General features: G+C 40.4%; 1 protein-coding gene across 2 annotated transcripts; it reads right to left on the bottom strand.

The window, feature by feature from the left end:
* Window positions 1-10,308: 10,308 nt before the first annotated feature.
* Window positions 10,309-16,825, bottom strand: LOC138674291 (gastrokine-1-like). 2 transcript variants are annotated; one of them, XM_069762154.1, is made up of 6 exons: window positions 16,680-16,825; window positions 16,031-16,084; window positions 14,131-14,268; window positions 13,102-13,212; window positions 11,997-12,135; window positions 10,309-10,503 (listed from the first exon to the last, which is right to left on the bottom strand). In XM_069762154.1, exons 1-6 carry the CDS (start codon window positions 16,689-16,691, stop codon window positions 10,415-10,417), a joined length of 543 nt encoding a protein of 180 aa, XP_069618255.1. In that variant the 5' UTR covers window positions 16,692-16,825; the 3' UTR covers window positions 10,309-10,414. The 2 variants fall into 2 exon arrangements, with proteins under 2 accessions (XP_069618255.1, XP_069618256.1); XM_069762155.1 differs by lacking the exon at window positions 16,680-16,825 and having other exon boundaries at window positions 16,031-16,113.
* Between the last annotated feature and the right edge of the window lie 2,482 nt (window positions 16,826-19,307).

Genomic DNA, 19,307 nt, shown 5'->3' on the forward strand with positions numbered 1-19,307 from the left:
CTACATCCGCAGTAGACAGTAGTACACCACATGAAGAGACACCGCTATTACGTAGATCACAGCGTAGTACCCAGGGTCAATTACCGGCCAGGTATGCAGATTACCAACTATAAAGCTCATAATGTGAATTGTATATATGTTATGCCGTATATAGTTAAACAGAAAATGTAGTATAGTCATTGCTATCAGTCTGCAACGTTTAAGCCCAGTGCCTACAGAGACTTGTCTGTATGAACTTATTGCATATTCTTGAACTTTTTATCAGCCCGGAGGCACTAAATCAAAGCTTCCGAAAGACTGCTTTTTGAACTTTGCTTTTTGCTCTTTTTGAACTTTCTTTAGACTTTATATTGATAACTCCGTTGGAAAAATGGAACTAAATTCCTGGACACTAAGTACAGTGCCGTTCCTAATACCTTCAAGGATAGAACTGTATTAATGGACGCTATTTGAAGTGACTTTTTACAGAACTCTATTTTTGTTTCCTTGAGTGGTTTTTGTAACTTTTCATTTTTAAGACTCTGTACATATTAATTGTTATTTCAAAATGTTATTGTCCCACAGTCCCGGAGTACTGTTCTTAACTAAGGGGGAATGTGGCACCCCTAGGGGTATTTGCCACAAAAATAGTTACTGACAGTAAGTACAAATACTAAAATAGCAAGACTGCACTACCACCTCCGGCCAGAAGGGGGAGCTCCAGAGACTCCCCTTGATCCATTCTGGTCTGAGAGAAGAAATGGCAGTTGGGCCAAGGAGCTGATAGTGAGAGGTCATACAGTTGAATCTCTAAGAGCCCTGTGACTGTTACCAGGCCTAAATCACCGGCCTGAGGAGAAGAGGGATAGAGAAAAAGGACATTGTGAGAACCGGGTAGCATTAATCACTACCCAGAACAGGCGCAAAGACGGATACCGGATCCGTGGCTGTATTCATTATATATAATACCGCAACCGGAAAAACGTGAGGTGATATCAGCTTCACTAGGGTCGGATGCAGCAACAGACACAGAGTTCAGCGGTACTCCCAGAGGGGGTAAACCGATAAAAGGACTCGGGTTGCCCGTCGAACCAGGACCCGGAGGGGACAGATTGGGCCGGCAGCAAGTTCACATACAGCAGCAGGGCCACACAGAAATTGCGCACAATAAGAGGCGAAGACCCCGGCAGGGTCAAAGTAACTCAGAGTTCCCATACAGACTCCGGTGACAGGACTGGTTGTAAATCCTTTTATGTTAAAGTAAACTGGTTAAACGTTTCAGTGCCTCAGTCTTTCATTTGGACAATAGCCATCTATCCAGGATCAGGATCGTCACCGCTGGGAGAACCTGCTGCTGATCAAGTAAGTGCCTGTCTCCTCATGATATCCCTTACACTGTGCATTGCCTGAGGCCACAGCACCGGGTCAAGCCACCCGTGACATCCCCCTCAAGAGACAGACTCCATTGGTCCGGTGCTGGGTATCCCGGTCTCCTGGGCGTCACACACTAATCAATATTTCAGAGATTTACATAGAAACCCCTATACAAGCGCTCAGCGCAGAGCGCATTATAAATGTAGACCAAGCCTTACTGCAATGTTTGTTAGACAGAATGAAAAAAATCAGGAGGTGAAGAATTGGTTTTACTTATTTTTTGCCCCGTTCCTGGTGCGGTATAAGTTATTAGACGACTTTATTCTTCGGGTGCGAGCAGAGGGCTTGTTTTTTTGCTGAACGAGTTCACGTTTTTCTTAGTACCATTTTTGGTCACATTACATTTTTTGATCGCTTTGTATTCCGATTTTTGGGAGGAGAAATGAACGAAAACCAGCAAATCAGGAAATGTTTTTTTATGCCATTCTATGTGTGGTAAAATTGATAAGGCATCTTTATTAAGGTCACTACGATTACAGCCATACCACATTTATATCTTTTTTTATGTTTTGGGGCTTTTACACAATAAAAACTATTTTTTATAAAAAATAATTATTTTTGCATCATCTTATGCTGAGAGCTATAACTTTTTTAATTTTCAGCTGATGGTGCTGTATGGTGGCTTGTTTTTTGTGGGACAAGACATTTTCAGAGATACAGCCTCGCCAACAAAATGGATGAATTAGAATTCATGTTGTTGGAGCATAATTATGACATGGTGGGGATATCTGAAACATGGCTGGATGAGAGCCATGACTGGGCTGTTAACTTGCAGGGCTATAGTCTGTTCAGAAATGACCGAACGGATAAGCGAGGGGGAGGTGTGTGTCTATATGTAAAATCATCCTTAAAACCCATCCTGCATGATAATATAGGTGAATCTAATGAAAATGTAGAATCCCTGTGGGGAGGGGGAAAAGATAATAAATTACTGTTAGGGGTTAGTTATAAATCTCCAAAAATAATGGAAGCAACGGAGAATATCCTCATAATGCAAATAGATGAAGCTGCGACTCAAGGAGAAGTCATTATTATGGGGGACTTCAATTACCCTGAAATAGATTGGGGAACAGAAACCTGCAGTTCCAGCAAAGGTAATCGGTTTTTGACAACTGTGAGAGACAATTACCTTTCACAACTGGTTCAGGACCCAACAAGAAGGGGGGCACTGCTAGACATAATATTAACCAACAGGCCAGACCGCATAGCAAATATAAGGGTTGGGGGTCACTTGGGAAATAGCGATCACAAAATAATAAGTTTTCATGTATCCTTTAAAAAGATGTGTAATAGAGGGGTTACAAGGATGCTAAACTTCAGGAGGGCAAATTTCCAATGCAATTAACTTGGACGATATCCTGAGACATAAAAATACACAAAGAAAATGGGAGACTTTTTTTTTAGCATACTGGATAGGACCTGTGCTCAATATATACCGTATGGGAATGGTAGGCACGGTACTGTATAAAGTGCGTGCCTCTGACTGCAGAGCCCTTAAGGGATAGCTAGATAGTAAAAACTGTGCAGTGCCCGATTCCCCCCTCCCACTACTCCTCCAGGTGATGTCATAATTGGGACGCCCAGTGGACCAACCGAGGAGAAAAGGGGAGTCTGGCCACACCCATAGGGGTTAAATTCTAGTGCCGGGACCAGTGCCTCCCTCTTTCTCCCTGGCTGACCCTTGGAAGCTGTTGTCCCACCTTCCCTCCCTTATAAACTTGTGATCATGCTATGCTATTATTGTTAAAATGTTTTAAATGATTTTAAAAAAAAATAAAATTTGATGTTCTTTTTTATATACGTCACAGCGGTAGGTAGAGGGGGGCAAAGGTTCATAACCTCTCATCGGCTTGCTACCCCAGCGGTCGTCGGCGGGGCCTTCAGCAATGAGTCCGTCGCGAAGTGTAATTGCCCTTCTCTACTTTTCAACTAATAAACTGTGACCGACCTGTTCAACCCATCCAGGCTTGTCGGTATCTTTTATTATGGAATGGTGGGACGGGGGAAGGCACTGTTTACGACACACAGGTCTCTGCAGTCTAAGCATACTAAAAATAGAAGGAAACCAATATGGTTAAATAGAGCTGTAAGGGGCGCAAGAAGTGACAAAAAGAAAGCATTTAGGGAATTAAAGGAAGTAGGTAGTGATGAGGCATTAAATAAATACAGAAAATTAAACAAATTCTGTAAAAAGCAAATCAAGGCAGCTAAGATGGAGACAGGGAGACTCATTGCCAGAGAGAGTAAAAATAATTCCAAAATATTATTTAACTACGTAAATAGTAAGAAACTAAAACATGATAGTGTTGGCCCCCTTAACCCATTTACCCCCAAGGGTGGTTTGCACGTTATGGACCGCGCCAATTTTTATAATTCTGACCACTGTCCGTTTATGAGGTTATAACTCTGGAATGCTTCAACGGATCCCGGTGATTCTGACATTGTTTTCTCGTGACATATTGTAATTCATGATAGTGGTAAAATTTCTTTGATATTATCTGTGTTTATTTTAAAAACGGAAATTTGGGCGAAAATTTTGAAAATTTCACAGTTTTCCAACTTTGAATTTTTATGCAATTAAATCACAGAGATATGTCACACAAAATACTTAATAAGTAACATTTCTCCCCTTTTTTTTTAGTTAGGGAGTTATAAGGGTTAAAAGTTGACCAGCAATTTCTCATTTTTACAACACCATTTGAAGTCATTTTGAGGGGTCTATATGATAGAAAATACCCAAGTGTGACACCATTCTAAAAACTGCACCCCTCAAGGTGCTCAAAACCACATGTAAGAAGTTTATTAACCCTTCAGGTATTTCACAGGAATTTTTGGAATGTTTAAATAAAAATGAACATTTAACTTTTTATCACAAAAAATTTAATTCAGCTCCAATTTGTTTTATTTTACCAAGGGTAACAGGAGAAAATGGACCCCAAACGTTGTTGTACAATTTGTCCTGAGCACGCCGATACCCCACATGTGGGGGTACACCACTGTTTGGGCGCATGACAGAGCTCGGAAGCGAAGGAGCGCCATTTGACTTTTCAATGCAAAATTGACTGGAATTGAGATGGGACGCCATGTTGCGTTTGGAGAGCCACTGATGTGCCTAAACATTGAAACCCCCCACAAGTGACACCACTTTGGAAAGTAGACCGCCTAAGAAACTTATCTAGATGTGTGGTGAGTACTTTGACCCACCAAGTGCTTCACAGAAGTTTATAATGGAGAGCCACTGATGTGCCTAAACATTGAAACCCCCCACAAGTGACCCAATATTGGAAACTAGACCCCCAAGGAACTTATCTAGATGTGAGAACTTTGAACCCCCAAGTGTTTCACTACAGTTTATAACGCAGAGCCGTGAAAATTAAAAAAAATAATTTCCCCCCAAAATTATGTTTTAGCCCCTAGTTTTGTATTTTCCTGAGAGTAACAGGAGAAATTGGACCCTGAAAGTTGTTGTCCAATTTGTCCTGAGTATGCTGATACCACATATGTGGGGGGGAACCACCGTTTGGGCACATGGGAGGGCTCAGAAGGGAAGGAGCGCCATTTGGAATGCAGACTTAGATGGAATGGTCTGCAGGCGTCACATTGCGTTTGCAGAGCCCCTAATGTACCTAAACAGTAGAAACCCCCCACAAGTGACCCCATATTGGATACTAGACCCCACAAGGAACTTATGTAGATATGTTGTGAGAATTTTGAACCCCCAAGTGTTTCACTACAGTTTATAACGCGGAGCCGTGAAAATAAAAAATCCTTTTTTTTTCCCACAAAAATTATTTTTTAGCCCCCAGTTTTGTATTTTCCCAAGGGTAACAGGAGAAATTGGACCCCAAACGTTGTTGTCCAATTTGTCCTGAGTACGCTGATACCCCATATGTTGGGGTAAACCCCTGTTTGGGCACACGGGAGAGCTCGGAAGGGAAGGAGTACTGTTTTACTTTTTCAACGCAAAATTGGCTGGAATTGAGATCGGACGCCATGTCGCGTTTGGAGAGACCCTGATGTGTCTAAACAGTGGAAACCCCCCAATTATAACTGAAACCCTAATCCAAACACACCCCTAACCCTAATCCCAACGGTAACGGTAACCCTAACCACACCTCTAACCCAGACACACCCCTAACCCTAATCACAACCCTATTCCCAACCGTAAATGTAATCCAAACCCTAACCCTAACTGTAGCCTTAACCCTAGCCCTAACCCTACCCCTAATCCTAGCCCTAACCCTAATGGGAAAATGGAAATAAATACATTTTTTTAATTTTTTAATTTTTCCCTAACTAAGGGGGTGATGAAGAGGGGTTTGATTTACTTTTATAGCGAGTTTTTTAGCGGATTTTTATGATTGGCAGCTGTCACACACTAAAAGACGCTTTTTATTGCAAAAAATATTTTTGCGTTACTACATTTTGAGAGCTATAATTTTTCCATATTTCGGTCCACAGAGTCATGTGAGGTCTTGTTTTTTGCGGGACGAGTTGACGTTTTTATTGGTAACATTTTCGGGCACGTGACATTTTTTGGTCGCTTTTTATTCCGATTTTTGTGAGGCAGAATGACCAAAAACCAGCTATTCATGAATTTCTTTTGGGGGAGGCGTTTATACCGTTCCGCGTTTTGATAAAGCAGTTTTATTCTTCGGGTCAGTACGATTACAGCGACACCTCATTTATATCATTTTTTTATGTTTTGGCGCTTTTATACGATTAAAAACTATTTTATAGAAAAAATAATTATTTTTGCATCGCTTTATTCTGATGACTATAACTTTTTTTTTTTGCTGATGATGCCATATGGCAGCTCGTTTTTTGCGGGACAAGATGATGCTTTCAGCGGTACTATGGTTATTTATATCTGTCTTTTTGATCGTGTGTTATTCCTTTTTTTGTTTGGCGGTATGATAATAAAGCGTTGTTTTTTGCCTCGCTTTTTATTTTTTCTTACGGTGTTTACTGAAGGGGTTAACTAGTGGGACAATTTTATAGGTTGGGTCGTTACGGACGCGGCGATACTAAATATGTGTACTTTTATTGTTTTTTTTTTTATTTAGATAAAGAAATGTATTTATGGGAATAATATTTTTTTTTTTTCATTAATTAGGAATTTTTTACACGTGTGAAATTTTTTTTTAAACTTTTTTACTTTGTCCCAGGGGGGGACATCACAGATCAGTGATCTGACAGTTTGCACAGCACTCTGTCAGATCAGCGATCTGACTTGCAGTGCTGCAGGCTTACCAAGCGCCTGCTCTGAGCAGGCACTTGGTAAGCCACCTCCCTCCCTGCAGGACCCGGATGCCGTGGCCATCTTGGATCTGGGCCTAGAGCAGGGAGGGAGGTAAGGAGACCCTCGCAGCAACGCGATCACATCGCGTTGCTGCGGGGGTCTCAGGGAAGCCCGCAGGGAGCCCCCTCCCTGCGCGATGCTTCCCTGTACTGCCGGCACATCGTGATCATGTTTGATCGCGGTGTGTCGGGGGTTAATGTGCCGGGTCCGCTGCGATAGGCAGCTGACACCCGGCCGTGATCGGCCGCGCTCCCCCCGTGAGGGTGGCTGATCGCGCTGGACGTACTATTCCGTCCATGGGAATTAAGGCCCACCCCACATGGACGGAATAGTAAGTCCAATGGCAGAAAGGGGTTAAAAATAGTCTGGGTGAAATGGTGGATGAGGATGAGGAAAAGCCAATATGCTAAATGCCTTTTTTTCATCAATGTTTACGCAAGAAAATCCCATGGCAGACAATATGATCAGTGATACCAAAAATTCCCCATTAAATGTCATCTGCTTAACCCAGCAGGAAGTACAGCGGCGTCTAAAAATCACTAAAATTGACAAATCGCTGGGCCCGGATGGGATACACCCCCGAGTACTGCAGGAATTAAGTACAGTCATTGATAGACCATTATTTTTAATCTTTAAAGACTCCATAATAACAGGGTCTGTACCACAGGACTGGCGTATAGCAAATGTGGTGCCAATATTCAAAAAGGGGACAAAAACTGAACTCAGAAATTATAGGCCAGTAAGCTTAACCTCTACTGTGGGTAAAATCCTGGAGGGCATTCTAAGGAATGCTATACTGGAGTATCTGAAGAGGAATAACCTCATGACCCAATATCAACATGGGTTTACTAGGGACCGTTCCTGTCAGACTAATTTGATCAGTTTCTATGAAGAGGTAAGTTCCGGATTGGACCAAGGGAACCCAGTGGACATAGTGTATATGGACTTTTCAAAAGCTTTTGATACGGTGCCACACAAAAAGTTGATACATAAAATGAGAATAATGGGGATAGGGGAAAATATGTGTATGTGGGGTAAGAGCTGGCTCAGGGATAGGAAACAAAGGGTGGTTATTAATGGAGCACACTCGGACTGGGTAGCGGTTAGCAGTGGGGTACCACAGGGGTCAGTATTGGGCCCTCTTCTTTTTAACATATTTATTAATGACCTTGTAGGGGGGCATACAAAGCAGAATTTCAATATTTGCAGATGACACTAAACTCTGCAGGGTAATCAATACAGAGGAGGACAATTTTATATTACAGGATGATTTATGTAAACTAGAAGCTTGGGCTGATAAATGGCAAATGAGCTTTAATGGGGATAAATGTAAGGTCATGCACTTGGGTAGAAGTAATAAGATGTATAATTATGTGCTTAATTCTAAAACTCTGGGCAAAACCGTCAATTAAAAAGACCTGGGAGTATGGGTGGATGACAAACTCATATTCAGTGGCCAGTGTCAGGCAGCTGCTACAAAGGCAAATAAAATAATGGGATGCATTAAAAGAGGCATAGATGCTCATGAGGAGAACATAATTTTACCTCTATACAAGTCACTAGTTCGACCACACTTAGAATACTGTGCACAGTTCTGGTCTCCGGTGTATAAGAAAGACATAGCTGAACTAGAGCGGGTGCAGAGAAGAGCGACCAAGGTTATTAGAGGACTGGGGGGTCTGCAATAGCAAGATAGGTTATTACACTTTGGGCTATTTAGTTTGGAAAAACGAAGACTAAGGGGTGATCTTATTTTAATGTATAAATATATGAGGGACAGTACAAAGACCTTTCTGATGATCATTTTAATCATAGACCAGAAACAGGGACAAGGGGGCATCCTCTGCGTCTGGAGGAAAGAAGGTTTAAGCATAATAACAGACGCGGATTCTTTACTGTAAGAGCAGTGAGACTATGGAACTCTCTGCCGTATGATGTTGTAATGAGTGATTCATTACTTAAATTTAAGAGGGGACTGGATACCTTTCTGGAAAAGTATAATGTTACAGATTATATATATATACTAGTTTCCTTGATATGTCGTTAATCCAGGGAACTAGTCTGATTGCCGTATGTGGAGTCGGGAAGGAATTTTTTTCCCCAAGGTGGAGCTTGCTATTTGCCACATAGGTTTTTTTTGCCTTCCTCTGGATCAACATGTTAGGGCATGTTAGGTTAGGCTATGGGTTGAACTAGATGGACTTTGGGGTATTGTGCACACGTCAGGATTTCTTGCAGAAATTTCCTGGCAAAAAATGGACATTTCTGCCAGAAATCCGCATGCGTTTTTTGTGTGTTTTTGATGCGTTTTTTGCGTGTTTTTTGCGTTTTTCCCAATGCATTAAATAGCGGGAAAAATGTGAAAAAAACACAAAATTAATGAACATGCTGCTTTTTTACCGCGATGCATTTTTTTCGCGGAAAAAAACGCATCATGTGCACAAAAATTGCAGAATGCGTTCTAAATGATAGGATGCATATGTCTGCATTTTTAATGTGTTTTTATAGCGTTTTTATCGTGAAAAAACGCGAAAAAAAACGCAAAAAAACATGCATTTTTGTGCGTTTTTTTCGTGTTTTTTCCCCAATGCATTAAATAGCGGGAAAAACGTGCAAAATCTGCAAAATTAATGAACATGATGCGTTTTTTGCCGTGATGCGTTTTTTTCACGGAAAAAAAAAACGCATCATGTGCACAAAAATTGCAGAATGCATTATAATTGATGGGATGCATATGTATGCATTTTTTAATGCGTTTTTATCGCGTTTTTATAGAGCAAAAGCACGAAAAAAAGTGAAAAAATGCAACGTGTGCACACAGCCTAATAACTATGACCATTACATTTTTATTTACGGTACATTCATTTTTTTTGATTGCGGTTTATTCCACATTTTGTTCACCGGTAAAATGATAAAGCATCATTTTTTGTCCTGCTTTTTCTTTTTCTTTTTTAAGGTGTTCCTGAAGAGGTTAACTAGGGGGGCAGTTTGACAGGTTTGTTGCGGATGCGGCAATACCAAACGTGTCCTTTTTTTTTTCATAAAAACATTCATCTATGGATATAATATATTTTTATTGCTATTTGGTGATTTTTTTAAACATATTTTTTTAAACTTTATTACTTTTTACTTAGTCCCTCCATGTGACTTTCACTTTCCTTCCTATGATTGCCTACAAAGCATAGCAATGCACGAGCATTGCTATGCTTTATAAACTGCCAGTGCTGCACTGGCATACAAGCTTGAGCATCCATGCTCTGAGCATCATGTAACAAGCCTGATAGCTCTGGCGATCCGGATGTCATCATGACCATGGCTCCTCTCGAAGAGCAGATGGGCACCTGCCTTTTAAATGCTGCGATCAATATCGACCGATAGCGATCACATCATTTAGCGGGCTAAACTGCAGGCACTACTCCTGGCAGTGAGTGTCAGGTGTCAGCTGTCATATCAGCTAAACACATGGCGGAGCTGTGCGCACAAAATCACCATGACATATCCATATGTCCAATGTCAGTAACTACCGACCTGAAAAGCCAAATATGATATATAAAAAAAACACAATTATTATTATTTTTTATCTTTTTATTATTGGTGTGTAACTGTAGAAGTTGATACAGTCTACTGGTTGATCACTGTGATTGCAGATTTTAATGTGAACTGCTCCAATCTATATGTAGATGTTGGACAGATTGGAGATTACAGATGAAATCCTGCGCAGAGACCAACATGGAGGCAGAATAAGTGAATGCCAGCACATCCATCGGCACCAAAACTTTGTTTGGGAGCTGCGGAAAAGAACACAAAGTCATTTGTAGTGTTTTCATTGTTCAGACTGATATCACAAGGTTTATTTCACTGAGTTTTGATTGAAGAAATCATTTCGCTTTAATGTTTTTGTAGATAAAGCATAAAATATAAACTACTTGGTAGTGAATAAAGTCCGTCAGCCCAAACTGAAAGTATAAATGAAGCACATCGCCTTGCTGCGGGTATACATATATGAAAATCCCACTTGTAGTGCTCGAATTGCTACCTCCATTCTGCATAAACTGAAGATTTATCAAATAGGCTAATTAGGGTGCTCGGTGCACCCTTTGTGCGACTAAGGCTACTTTCACACTAGCGTCGTTTGGGATACGTCGCAATGCGTCGTTTTGGGGAAAACGCATCCTGCAAAGTTGTCTGCAGGATACATTTTTTCCCCATTAGCGACACTTTGCGATGCATTGCCACACGTCGCAACCGTCGTGCGACGGTTGCATCGTGTTGTGGCGGACCGTTGGAACAAAAAACATTGCTTGTAATGTTTTTTTGAGCGTCGTGTCCGCCATTTCCGACCGCGCATGCGCGGTCGGAACTCCGCCCCCACCTCCTCGCAACTCACAATGGGGCAGCGGATGCGTTGGAAAAATGCATCTGCTGCCCCCGTTGTGCGGCGCTGCCACAGTATGCGTCAGTATGTCAGCCCGACGCACTGCGACGGGCCGAGTACGACGCTAGTGTGAAAGTAGCCTAAGAGGCTCACTGCTCTGTTACACCCTGTGGCTTTGAAATTTCCCTCCTCAATTACTAATTGACAGTAATAGCTACCTGGAAGAAGCACTGTCTGCAGAGAAGCCAGTGCTGTCAATCACAAAAGAGGAAGGCTGGGACATGCAAAACCAGTGGGCAGAGCAATGCGCTAAGCTGTTTTACCACACCAAGGGTGCACCTTAAATAGCATATGTGATTAAACATCAGTTTCCGTACAATAGGGACAGTGATTACACTACATATGCAATCTTAATAAGGGTCTATATGTCTATGTACTTAGTTTATACAGTCGGCTTGGCCTGACTAATTTCCTTTAAAGAGATTTATAAAAGTTCAATAAAGGTGGGTACTCCAGTTTGGGATCACCTATTAACTACAATGGAGAGTGGCTGCAAAATTCATATATAAGTCTGGAGGTCAGCATATCAAACATTTCACTGATCTCGGTAACCACCATGTAATGCCTCCTTTCCCCTCTGGAGGTGCTGCAGCAGAAGTGAAGACTTGTTCTTGGGTTCCACCACAGACTATAACCTTGATAATGCTTGATATTCCAGCAGTTGGACACTTAAGGGAGCTACTTTTACCAACAAGTAACTTGCCAAATAGATAACCCCTTTGTGAACATTTGTGAACAGATATGATAGGTACAATGGAGTGCAATTACATGAAGTCTTTGAGATTAGTGATCTGCTTGGTAGATATACATACATAGCCACAATGATTCAACCATGTGTGTACTTACTTCCATCCTCGCGTGCCCAGTAGGTTGGAATTCCCCAGCAAAGGCTTTCTACAGCGTTTCCATACTGGGCAAGATCGTACACTTGTTCGTTAGACACGAAGTAATGTTTACGCAGCTCCTCCAGATCCTTCTTCTTCTCCTGAAGCATCAAAAGCATAGAAAATGTTGTCATTAGCTTCCCAATAAATGTATATACAATGATATGAGCCATTCTAACAGTTGGACCCTATAGCCTATTATCGCATGCACAGGGGTGTAACTATAATACGCAGGGGTTTCAATTGCACCTGGGCCCTGCAGCCTAAGGGGCCCAAACAGCCCTTTTGGCCCATATTAGAAGACCAATGCTATTTTATGCTCATGATACTTAGGAGGCATGTTGGAGATTCAGTAATGGGGCTCACAAGTATCAAGTTATGTCACTGCACACCACATGCACGTATTATCCTCCTTTTTATAGATGGAAATGTGAATCTTCTTGTTTTCATTGTCAGTATTGCTATCAAGAAGGGATAATTTACCGTAAATTAAAGACTGTACAGGACATCAACTTAATGTGCTCTTGCTAGGGATGTGTGGACATGTGGAAGTTTCAGGTTCTGGTACCTGACCCTAACTTTACTTCAAAGTTCAGTTCAGGTACCGGAACTGTACCCGAACTTGAACCAGAACCTGAACCCCATTGAAAACAATGGAGACCAGAACTTTGAATTTGTAAACAAATTCCGGTAGGGGTGGACACAGCCTGATGAGAGACCCTCTGCAAGAACAAAATATAGGCACTTTGCAGTTCAATAATCCTGTCCAGCATGGAAAGCGAAGGCAGACAAATAGACTAGGAAAAAACAGTGGTTTAAAAGTCAATTACATGCATTTTTTTTCCACAGGGATGAAGACAAATCCCCTAATAAAGTGATTTGCAAAGTTTCATAACTTTTAATGCTTGTCAAAATTGATTAACAAAATGTTTATTAACCTTAGCTCACACTCTAACTTTTGCAGGTCATTCAAATTTAAGAAGGAGTCTGAGTATGTCCAATTGTCTTCTTCCCCATTAGCTAGTATTTTTACAAATAAGACATGTTCAGCTTAGATGTTTATTTACCCTTCTGGTGTGAATCCACTCATTTATCCGTCCAAGACCTGGAAAGGTAGCGATATCCATATGTGCCAAGATGCAGATTCCTTTGTAGGGCATGTGGTAGGCAACAATGTTCTGGAAGCAAAACAAAAAAAAGTGGTCATCATTATTTCAAGTATTACAATTTCACAACCAATGTACACTACTTGTCCTTAAATGTATGTGAACTTGAAATGGCAACTGGAACGATAAAGGAATTATCTATGCTAATGAATTCAATCTTAGTGGATCCACTGCTCATTCCACTCCCAGGAATAACTATGCAGTGCCCTGTTTTTCCTGAAAAGGTGACATTTGCTGTGAGATTGGGGCAATTCTTTGGCAACCTTGAACTACATGTAATCAATGATGTTGTCAAAACTATGGATGGCAAGTAGAACAAACAAATCAATTTTGGAACAAATCAAGCCAGACAAGTCACTCGAAGCAAAGATCACCAAGCTACGACTTGTCTACTTTGGACACATCATACGAAGAGAGAAATCACTGGAGAAGGACATCATGACCAGAAGAATAGAAGGAACATGACAAAAAGAAAGACCAGCAACCTGATGGCTTGATAGTATCAAGACAATGGTGGAGAAGACCGTGGTGGACCTATCTAGGCTTGCACAAGATTGATCTTCCTACATTCCTGTATTAAGTTGCCATGGCTGAGGATCGAGCCGAAGGTCGTTAATAAATAATTAAATCAATAATTGGAAGAAATTTTAGTGATAGTGGTAAAGTGGTTAGTAAATGGGTTCTATGAAATCAGAAGGAACAGGACCACGCATGCCAATGGACTATGCTGAGTGTTGCACTTCAGCTGTATTAAAATGCATAGAGGGGAATTGCAATACAAGACACAGCTCTTATACTTATATTCTGGAAGGAACTATCTAGGTTCTTCTATTCTTATGGAAACTATTCAAGAAATTGGCCCTATTTAAGCAATGAGTGATACAGTGATGCTATTAGTATTACTAATAAGCTAACACCAAGGTGACGTACCTGGCTGTAATCAAAGACGGCGTTGGCTGACTGTCTTCCGGAGAAGACATTAAACACAACCACCTTGACTTGCTCATTGACGTTCACAGTGTGGTATTCATTCTCTCCATTGTATCCTGTGCCCATATATTGAAATGACTGGAAGACACATTTGTACATGGAGTTATGTCCTATATGCAATTCACGTCATTCTACGACATCTAATAGTAAGATCAACAGTAATATGTGTTTATGTAGCAATATAAAGTCTACACTCTAATAATCTGATGATATTAAAATGGCAATAAGATTGAATTAGATTTACTGATGTCCTTAAAGGTTTACTCCTGTCTTTAGAAGTTATCACCTGTTGATAGAATAGGTGCCAGTTTGGGATGGATACAGGTACCTTGCAGTGCTGGGTTCCTGGATTCAAATCCCACCAAGGACAACATCTGCAAGGAGTTTTGTTTGTTTCCTCCCTCATTCCAAAAACATACTGATAGGGAATTTATATTGTGAGTCCCAAAGGGGACAACAATGCTGTAAAGCACTGTGGAATTAATGGTGGTATTTGAGAGAGTCAATAAAATAAAAGCTTGCTGGTCGAATGAGGTTCGATCGCATTTTCTAAGGGACTGCTGAAAGAAGTTAATTGTGGTACTCTATGCTCAGCAGTTCCTTAAGAATGAATGGTGTGGACTCATTCAGATGGAACATTTCAGGGCCCCATTCGAACGGTCAGATTTCCCACCAATCAGCAAGTTATTACCTATCTGGCAAACAGATGATAACTTCAGAAAATGGATATATTCCTTTAAGCATTTCTACTCCATAATAGCTGCTGGATAGGGTTAGGAGTTTTCCTTCATTCCATGTTTATAACTAAAGCCTAGATTCAAAGCTAGAATCAGAAAGAAGCAAACTTGGGCAAATGATATGGCCAACTGGGCTTTTGGGGTCTTTGATTATTGAGGACAAAAATTCTCTATATCTGATAAAGGGTTTAAACTACAAAAAATATCAATAGAAATGTATGATCACTGGGGGACCCATTGCTAGGATCCCTGACGATTACTAGAAGTCCTAAGACCCTGTTCTAGAAAAATGGAATAAGTTGTTGGCAGCATGGTGGCACAGTAGTTATCATTGTTGCTTTGCAGCAAAACATCTGCAAGGAGTGTGTAGGTCCTCCCTGTGTTTGTGTGGGTTTCCTCCCACACTCCCATTATATACTGATAAGGAATTTATATTATTATTAACTCCAATTGAGATTGTGATGATGATGTCTGCAAACTGCTATGGAGTTAATAGTGCTATATAAACAAATAAAATAAATAAATGGGGGTCATGTATGTGACCTACTTCTCCATTCTGTCCATATGGGACTGATAGAGATACTCAACTACAGCATTCAACTATTTGCTTCAGTCTCATGGAAAATTAAATGGAGCAGCAGTAAGGATGCATGGCCACTACTTCATTCAAACACTTCCAGAATGGGGGTATGAGACCTCTGGTGATCAGCTTGGGATCCCAGTAGTGAAGGCCCCATTTATAAAAAAAAAAATTGGTGGGATAACCCTTCATGGTCATATGTAGAGTCGACGGAGACAACTGTGACCCTTGTATTACTGACAACCTACCATTATTATCTGGTTGTGGATAGTCCTTTAATTTCAGTAGAACTAGATTACATGGTAGAGAGAAAGGACTTTTACCAAATTCTACTTAAAATGGAAGATATGGACAATTTGTCTAGAAGGTACAGTCTAAAGAAGACCGTCAATTTATGATAAAGCACCTTACATCTCTTTACAACATATTGATAAAACGCCCATTCTGACGATGAATTGTTGGCCAATAAGATTCATTGACTAGTATAACAAAAAAAACAATTTAAAGATTACTAATCTCTTACCTCATCTCCATGTAATGGGTTTATAAAAACGGCCAAAAAGCCCAGGAGCATCAGCTATGGAAAAAGTAAAAATAAAATTATCATTTTTTTTATAGTCCCTAATAACCTGTTTTAATAGCTAAAAGAAATAAAGTTAATTAGACAGAAAAGTTGTGATTTTCTTAATTACGTTATTTCTGAGAATGAGGGCTGTTCAATTCAGCAGAAAAGAAAAGATGGATAAATTGCTGAAAATAATATTATACTATCAAAAGTAGTACGACAATCTCAATTTTGGTAGTCTGACATGGCCCGTATTGGTGAGCACTATCTCACAGAGACACCATTGTGAATTACTGGGTATTTACAAAGAAAAAAGGAGGTCCAGTATAAAGATTGATATGGGGGCCTTCCTCTATAGGTAGACCGCCACATACTACTGCTTGTGAAAGACAAGTGACCCTTGGGCTCCCTCTGGTGTTTGCTATCATTGAAGTTGGGGAGGTGAGCCTCGGAGATGGCATAAACATGGCATCTACTACATTATATATTAACTACGCTATCATTTATCATCCTATACTTTACAGGACGATTCAATCTTTCATCCTACTAATCAAAATAGAACATATGATACACCTGCTTCACGTGTACTCTTTTATTGGCCACTTACCATTGTGCACATTCTCAGTGTTGTCTTCACGTCAAGAATGGGGGACTGCTGTCTCCTGCACTTTTATATGTTCCAGCCAGAACCAATGAACAATGGGGCGAGATAAGGCCGCAAGCTGCAATCTGTGATACACCAGAGTAAACCCTATGTGTGCACGATCCGTGTTTGTTAAAAAGGATTGGTTTTGTTGTGACCCTTTCCCTCCATATCAAAATCTAGGCATATAAAATAACTGCAAATAGAATGAGGGTGTCGAAATGTCATGGAAAGAGGAATGAGTGTTTAATTATAAAGGTGAAAATATGTTGGCCCAAAAAGTATAGAGGTGAATCATAATCTAGTAATACAACCCAACTTAATCTCAGCTGTTAAACCAACAACTGGTCTTCATCAATTGTAGCACCTCGTTGTGTTATTAATTTAAAAAAAAATACTATTTTCCTCAAGATTGAAGTTGCAACACCAATGAGGAAAAGTCGTGTAATTATGCAAAATCACAGAGTGGATAAGCATGTTAATGATGTGCAAATAATGAAAAATGGAAATAAAACTTTCAAAAGATCTTAATGTATTTAGTATCGAGTGTGAACTCCACGTGCAGAAATCGCCCCATTTACACATCATGTCTGCTATCAGTGAGGGTATTAATGGTGGTCTGAGGAACACTGAATGCACAAAACCTACAAGAAACAAAATAATCATATGCCCTGCTGTAACTAAATAAGTAAAAAGGCAAAAGTGCATTTAAATAACATAGGGTTCTTAGTAATACTATTTTTGATCAAAAAAGCATAAAAGCCATGCCACTGTCGGCAAGGTGACTCTGATCGGGACAGTCCTACGCTGTCTAATATGAAAATCCTTACCATGTGTCAGAGTTGACCTCAATGTGTATAAAGGGCAGACAAAGGAGCGGGTCCCGATCTGTGAACAGCAGCCATGGGAAGCTTTTTAAATGTAATATCAAGCTCAAGGAAGGGAGGCTATGCCCTGACTTGCAAAAAAAATGCAAAAATGCAAAGAAAAAACACGAAAAATTGATTTGGGTTCAAGATGGTATTCATGCAGCACAAACGCATGTTCACATTGGCCATTAAACAGACAAATCCTACAAGAAATAAAATTATCATATACACTGTTGTAACTAAATAAGTAAAAACCAAATGTGCATTTAAATAAAATAAGGTTCTTAGTAAACACTGAATGCACGTTGGATCACAAATCATCAAAATCCACTGGTAGTAGCTCCTTTTGCAATGATTTAACACAAAATATATTAAACACTGTAAACACTAGGTGGTCATGTATCAAATTCAAATATAACAACCTACAAAAAGATACAACACCAGAGCTAATTAGAAAATAAATTATAATCTTTATTGAGCAAATATAAAAACAAAATATGGGGTGTACGATAAAATTTACAGAAATTATCCACTACTTGGACAACGTCATGTCAAACCCCTCGCTTGACCCTGATAAAATAATAAAGCCTATGCTCATCTCCCATGTCGACGCCATTCCCGCAGTGTCAGCAGTCGCTCTCCCCGGGGCTCTCATGTGGTGTGACATGTGACGCCAGTGCCCAATCACCGCCATCGCTGTCTCCACCTTCAGACAAATCGAGCATGAAGAGGAAGTCCAGGATCAGCTGCAGTCCAGAATTCCTTTTCATGATTGATTTGTCCAAAGATGGGGACAGTGAGGCCTGCACGATAACCTCGAAGAGAGCGAATGTAGACACCACAGGATTGGCAGTGGCACTGGAGGTGAGTATAAGCTTTATTAATTTATGGTGGCAAAATATTTTGATCAAGAAGTGGTTGTCCTCATAGTGGCAACCACTTTAAGGTGAATATACCATGTAAAGAATGTAAGAGCTATCATAGAGTCAATAGGAAACAAATACAGGTTATAAGCACCTTACAGTCCCTTGCGAAAGTATTCGGCTCCCTGGAACTTTTCAACCTTTTCCCACATATCATGCTTCAAACGTAAAGATACCAAATGTAAATTTTTGGTGAAGAATCAACAACAAGTGGAACACAATTGTGAAGTTGAGCAAAATTTATTGGTTATTTTAAATTTTTGTGGAAATTCAAAAACTGAAAAGTGGGGCGTGCAATATTATTTGGCCACTTTAACTTAATACTTTGTTGCGCCACCCTTTGCTGCGATTACAGCTGCAAGTCGCTTGGGGTATGTATTTTGTACATTGAGTGACTGAAATTCTTGCCCATTCTTCCTTGGCAAACAGCTCGAGCTCAGTGAGGTTTGATGGAGATCGTTTGTGAACAGCAGTTTTCAGCTCTTTCCACAGATTCTGCATTGGATTGATGTCTATACTTTGACTTGGCCATTCTAACACCTGGATACGTTTATTTGTGAACCATTCCATTGTAGATTTTGCTTTATGTTTGGGATCATTGTCTTGTTGGAAGACAAATCTCCGTCCCAGTCTCAGGTCTTTTGCAGACTCCAACAGGTTTTCTTCAAGAATGGTCCTGTATTTGGCTCCATCCATCTTCCCATCAATTTTAACCATCTTTCCTGTCCCTGCTGAAGAATAGCAGGCCCAAACCATGATGCTGCTACCACCATGTTTGACAGTGGGGATGGTGTATTCAG

The sequence above is a fragment of the Ranitomeya imitator genome, chromosome 4 (genome assembly GCF_032444005.1).
Source record: "Ranitomeya imitator isolate aRanImi1 chromosome 4, aRanImi1.pri, whole genome shotgun sequence".
In the NCBI taxonomy this organism is placed as follows: domain Eukaryota; kingdom Metazoa; phylum Chordata; class Amphibia; order Anura; family Dendrobatidae; genus Ranitomeya; species Ranitomeya imitator.